The 6,000-nt window shown below is 38.1% G+C and overlaps 1 protein-coding gene across 4 annotated transcripts in view; it reads right to left on the bottom strand.

The window, feature by feature from the left end:
* Nucleotides 1-521: 521 nt before the first annotated feature.
* Nucleotides 522-6,000, bottom strand: part of DBNL (drebrin like) — a 137,507-nt gene continuing 132,028 nt past the window's right edge. For all 4 annotated transcript variants that reach the window (XM_069214242.1, XM_069214243.1, XM_069214244.1 and 1 more), the window contains one exon: nt 522-5,778. In XM_069214242.1, coding sequence (XP_069070343.1) covers nt 5,639-5,778 — 140 coding nt within the window. In that variant the 3' untranslated portion in view covers nt 522-5,638. The remainder of the gene's footprint in view (nt 5,779-6,000) is intronic.

Raw genomic sequence — 6,000 nt, 5'->3', positions numbered from 1 at the left:
TTTTTTTTGAATTAGCTTAATAAAGGGGCCTGGAGAATGGGCGAGGGGGTCAATGGGCCAACAACTAAGGGCGTGCAGCCCTGACGGTCTAGGGGCTTTAAACCCCCCCCGCTCTTCCGACTAACCACCTTGGCAAATTAATAAAAACATAACCTGGAGGGGTCGGTATACACCCCCACAATCTTTTAGGGTTTTAGGCATCCGGCCCATCCACATGTTAACTTTTGCTGGAGGTTGAAAGTTCAGACAATTAAGTGAGGTTTTGCCGGGCACGAGCACATCAATGGTTTGACGTTAGGAATGTACAGAGGGAGGAGTTCGAGCAGCACACTAGAACATGGAGACATGAGCACCATATCACAATTCAATAATCTTCCACAACCCATCTCTATCACTCACTGACTTAATACTCGTCTTTGACCATGTAAAGTGCTCCGCTGCCTCACGCTCTAGAAATATAATATGCATACATACATAAAGGAATTCACAGTAACAAACAACAAAAAGACCATAAATCGATGTTATTTTATCACAAAGATTAACTTTATTTATTACATACCTAATACAATTTAAAAAAATCAAAAATACACAGCCAAAGGCCCAGGTTGCACATGATTTTGACAAAATCATCTTGCTTCCAACAAGAGGTATGGCATGCATCAATGCTTTGCTCTACTTCTGCCTCCACTACATCTCCCAAATCCCACCACTCCCTTTATCAACATCCCTCTTACTCAAAAATACAAGACAGTGGTTGGTCAGTCCCTATTTTTATGACAATAGGTTCACAATGCATTCCGGAAGATCCAGTTTCTTTGGGCACCTCGTTGGCCACCATTTTTGTATCATAAGCAATTCACAGTTTCTCATAAAAACAGTATTAACCAAGAACCCTAGGTTCTCAATTTGTATTATTTGGAAATGCAGAAGAGCATCTCTTACAGGGATAGGAAGTACAAAGGAAAACTTCTGATTAAATGGAATACAGAAGCAGCAAAGCTGGAAACCCTAACATGATAGTGAAAGGTGCAAACACCTATCTGGAGGGGTGGGTGAATAATAGTAACATCCATGTTCCAATTCCTTAACTTTGGAAACCTCCCAACTTAATTTATTCTTTTCATTTTCCATGCAAAGTCTAGCTCCCAATTCGTGATTCTGAACACAATAAAAATGGTATGGCTGTAACACAAGCAGGTGGTGATCTGCAATCGCCATTGAAAAGCATTGCAAATGGAAGGGAATTCTGGTCAAGGAATCAGAGTTCAGAGTGAGAATGTCCGTAGAGATCTGGGTGTTTACAAAGGAACAACATTAGGGCCATACGGACTTTCACAGTCCGAATTCTTTAACTTCCAACTGTTCAAATTATAAACAGTGATTTTTGATGTACATGTTTAATAAAAGAAAGGTTGAGAACCTACTTCTATTAAAAAAAAAAAAAAAAAAAGTTTAAAGTGATCCAATTTCTAGACCGGATTTAGTATTTCAGGTAAAGCTGTCCCATCAACTTCCATTCTGGTGCTACAAACCATAGGCAAGCGACCACTTACTTTCATTTAAAAATTCAGTTTTTACCTGTTCATCAAGTACCATTGTTACTACCTGACAAACTAAGTGAAAAAACCTGTTTTAAACATGTCTGCTAAAAATACTGGAATTATAGCAAGCAGGTGACAACTGGCTGTTTTTGGTTTCAAATTCATAAAGACTTGAATCAGGCAAGATCTCTTCCAGGAAAGAGAAACAAATTCCACAAACTGTACTCAAAGAATGATGCAGTCTCTAAGTACAGACTGCATAGCCTGTCCCATAACATCTTATGGTTCAAAAATTGGCCTAGGTATGTGAGAAATACAAGCTGCCACCTTACCAGCTCTGTGTTTAAAGAGGCCCTCAATTCCTCTTTTTCATCTCTAATCACTGACGAGCCACAGCGTAAAAAGGGCATCTCATAGCTAACACGGTCTCAGATTTTTTCCAGTTGGGATATTACTATGTTGATACATATTTTATTTATTATGAAAATTACCCTAAAAAGGACTAATTTAAGAACGTTAATTTCACTAGACATTGATTCCATTTGGAGTGTGCACTAGATGAGCTCTAACCTAACATTCTTAAGCTGTAGTGGCATAAAAAGTAATTACAAAACAGACCCTGCACAAGCTGGGAAAGTGGTATTAATCCATATACGACATTGGGGAAAACATGTAATTGTCCATCTCACTCCATATACATTTAGCAGCACCCTGGGAGGTTTTCTACAGTTTCCAAAGAGCCTCCCGGATGTTCTATAGAATTTTGAAAAATTATTCACAGTTGCAAATCTAAAATAAACCAACTGCCTAGGGAGTCTGGTATCTTTAAAGATTAAATATAATATAGAGTGCAGGAATTCTACAGCAAGAAATCTGCAGAGAAATATAGAATTTTATAGGAGATAAGTGAAAAAGTATAAGTATGCTCCTGGCTTTATAAGCATTCCTCTGTCTCCTGCACCAGTCGCCTTCTTATGAATATGGTAATTTTTGCTAGTTGAGAGGTTTTAAATCTGTAGCCGCAGAAACCACTGTATTCACCGCATAAAGCGAATGCCCTTTTAGGGTACACGAACATCACTGGTGCAGAATCTAGAGAGAACCAAGAGAGGCGGTGCTAATGATACACTTACACCAAAAGAGCCATTAACTACTTTCGGACATCAGTACAGCTTGTACGTGATCCCAAAACACCTGCAACGGAACATTCATGTTCACCATCTTTTAAAAATACGGGTTCTTTTTATGTATTGACTAAACTACGAAAGAAACACATTGGTTTATCATATACAATGACCTCCTTCCTTGTGTGATTTAGCAATGTAAGACCATGCTTTCTTTACATGTTGCCTTACAAAAAATACAAAGGTTCAAAGACAGTAAACAAAGAATAAAGTGCAGCTCCTCTTATATTTTAATAGGCCACTGAGACAGGACTAAAAGATTATGAATTTTGAAATGAAATTAAAACAAAAAATACAGCAGGCACTAGAGAATTGTATGTTTGACTGCCCAGTTACCAGCAATTTTATTTTAGTAGGAGGAATTTTAATTCTAGAGAATTTTACGGCACAGCAATAAAATTACCAAAGAACAAAAAAACTGTTCCAAACATTTACTAAAGAAGAACATGAAGTTGCATAATTAATGCAGTCAGATTAAATTCATGGATTCCATTCTTTCTAAAGAAAACATGTGGAACACGAAAGGAGTTGTATATGAAATTGTGACAGTTACATTCCTGTCTGAAAGTCCAGTTTGAAAGCAGGACGTCTAGAGCTAGCTATCAATTGTCCCTCCAGGCGCGAACCTATATTCCTCCAACTGCTGTAAGCACTCTATCAGCCTCAAAAGAACAGGCATCATTGGTAACAAGGAAGAAGGATCACTAAATTAAATATTGTGGAGAATGAGGTGTTCAATTAGGGAGAAGTACACATTTGTCAGGGATTCATTTAAAAAAGGTGGGTGGGCTGCAATACACTGGGATCATGCAGCCCATAATGTGCCCAATACTGCCCCAATAATTAAAATACTACATTCAGCCCTCTTCATCTTTAGTTCTGGTGTGGAGTTGATATGGGTACACTCAGCTGCAGTTATTAATACATCAAACAACTGGAAGAATGATTCTTGCAGGAATGTAGGAAGCCTAATAATACTACTTGGATTAAACCACAGTGATTACTTCGGCAAACGTTGGTCAAATAAAAGACAAAAGTTAAGAAGATTAAAATCTGCTAGGGCTCCCTCTTCCCTAGCTTCCAAACAAGTCTGCAGGTGATTTCCCTCCACAATGCAATTATCTTTTGTTGGTTTAATATAGTAAAGAGAAGCACTTTAAATGTAAAAATGTAGCCCTTCAATGCCTCTAGTATTTACAATTCAATTTACACCTCTATCTTTAATCTAACCTTGGTCCCATTGTTAGCTTCTCTTTCTTCACTCAATCTCCAAAATCCTCAAATTGCTAAAATTAATAAAATCAAATCATGTCTCTCCCACGTGAGGTTTTTTATTTTTGTATACATCTTTTGCATGTTTTTGAACTGGGCTATTGAAGTATATTTCTCTAATTTAACAGAGAAAAAAAAAGGATCGCAGTTTTAAATGTGATGGAAAACGTATTAAGGAGAAAACAGTAGTGTTACATTTTGGTAGCTTTTCTAAATTTGAAGTCAACAAGTATAACAAATGGGGTTTCCTTCCAAAATTCAAAACGATCCCCTCACCTATGCGCTAAAGTTATCATCTACTGCTGTACATAGGTTCTTAAAAACTCAGCAGCGGATGAAGACATGCACAAAGGTTTTGATGTGGACTTGAAAAGGAGGACAAGTTTGATTAATGCAAATTGTGGTATCAAACAGATATCGCTGCATCTAGGGGGTACAGTGAATGTGGTGCTGGGACAGCTAAAGCACATACTGATGAATTAGTCACAGCTACTGAGTCTGTTCGGTCTGTTTAACAGAACAGCAGACAAGGGGCCACACTTACTATACTATTAGATCAAGAGTTGGTGAATTATTTGGGTCACATTCTAGTTGAAAAGAAACATTACCTCAAACGAGTTACCCCTAAACATGTTTCCTTTTAGTTTCAAACATCAGTGGTGTGCAAAAACATGCCAGGGATGATGTGGGTTGACAGTGAGGCATACATTCACCCTTTTAACAAATGCATTCCTAATATGACTGACTGAGATGAAGACATAAGAATCAGTTCATTTTGCAGCCAATTGTGCTGGAGATATCTGGATACAGGCAGTCTGTGAATACTGTGTGGTCTCAACTGCATCGTTATCAATAAAATGAAAGTGGTATGGGAGATATTTACACAAAGAGAGAAGAGCTAACCCTTACTTTTCACTGAGTGAATTGAAATAACAAACATACATTAATCATGTTTCCCGTTTGTGTCTCATTGAGCCTGGCTGGCCTACTAAGGATCAGTAATTTTATTAAGCCTCTCCAAGAAATTAAGTCTACTCATGGCATCAACAATACTGCTTAAAAATTGACAAAATAAAATGAAGATATTTCCCATCTGCAAGCTCCCTTTCTGTACCCAAAAGTGTGCACCCAATCCCACACCAAAGCCACCAAATTACAAACATTCTGAGTGTCATCGATGATGCAAGGCAAACTGTGTTGTCAAGATAAGAATCAAAGTGCATGACATTGGAGATGTAATGATGGATCCCATAAAGCTAACCACATTGGTTTATGTAAAATAAAATCCAAGTCACAAGACACAATATGAGAGGAGTTTTGAAAAAAAATCAGCGCAACATAAGCCATATTTTGTATATTCCATCAACCTTAGCACCATGTTGTCTACCTCGAAGGTGCAAATGGAAGCACACAACCACTACCTCAAAAGTCATCACTACATGGCCACAGCCACATTATAGGTTGAAACAGGCCCCTGCGCAAGTCCATGATACATGGCATTTCTGCAAGCTTTACGCTGAAATTAACTTCTTAAAACATCAGATGTGATAAACCGTCAGTTTGCTTTTAGCTTCTATTTCAAGCGGGTTTTTGGCATCCATCCTTTTCTGTTATTGACCTCTCCTCTGTTTATTGGAATGATCACTCAATAAGTTCCACGTAGTTGGCAGGGAACATGCCAAAGTGGCCATTTGGACCATAACCACGCCACCAGCCATCGTCAATCATCTCAATATCAGTGATGATGTTATCTGGGTCGAAGGAGATCTCTGTGTCATCCGCTAAGAAAAAGATGAAAAAACAAAATGAGTGTGTGGGGGAAACCGATGAAATAATGGAGAGCATAATCAAATAACTAGCCTAATGGAAAATAAGAAAATTGCTGAGCAAATGAGAACTCTGAAAGAGAAGCGTCAGTTAAAGATCTACCCTGCAGAAAGTCCATTATAGCCTCAAATTATTTCAATTCTGGTGACACTTGTAAACCAAAACGTTGAAGGCCG

This window comes from Pleurodeles waltl, chromosome 11 (assembly GCF_031143425.1).
Source record: "Pleurodeles waltl isolate 20211129_DDA chromosome 11, aPleWal1.hap1.20221129, whole genome shotgun sequence".
Classification (NCBI taxonomy): Eukaryota; Metazoa; Chordata; class Amphibia; order Caudata; family Salamandridae; genus Pleurodeles; species Pleurodeles waltl.
Note: the sequence above shows the minus strand (reverse complement) of the source record. Positions and strands in the feature narration are given on the sequence as shown.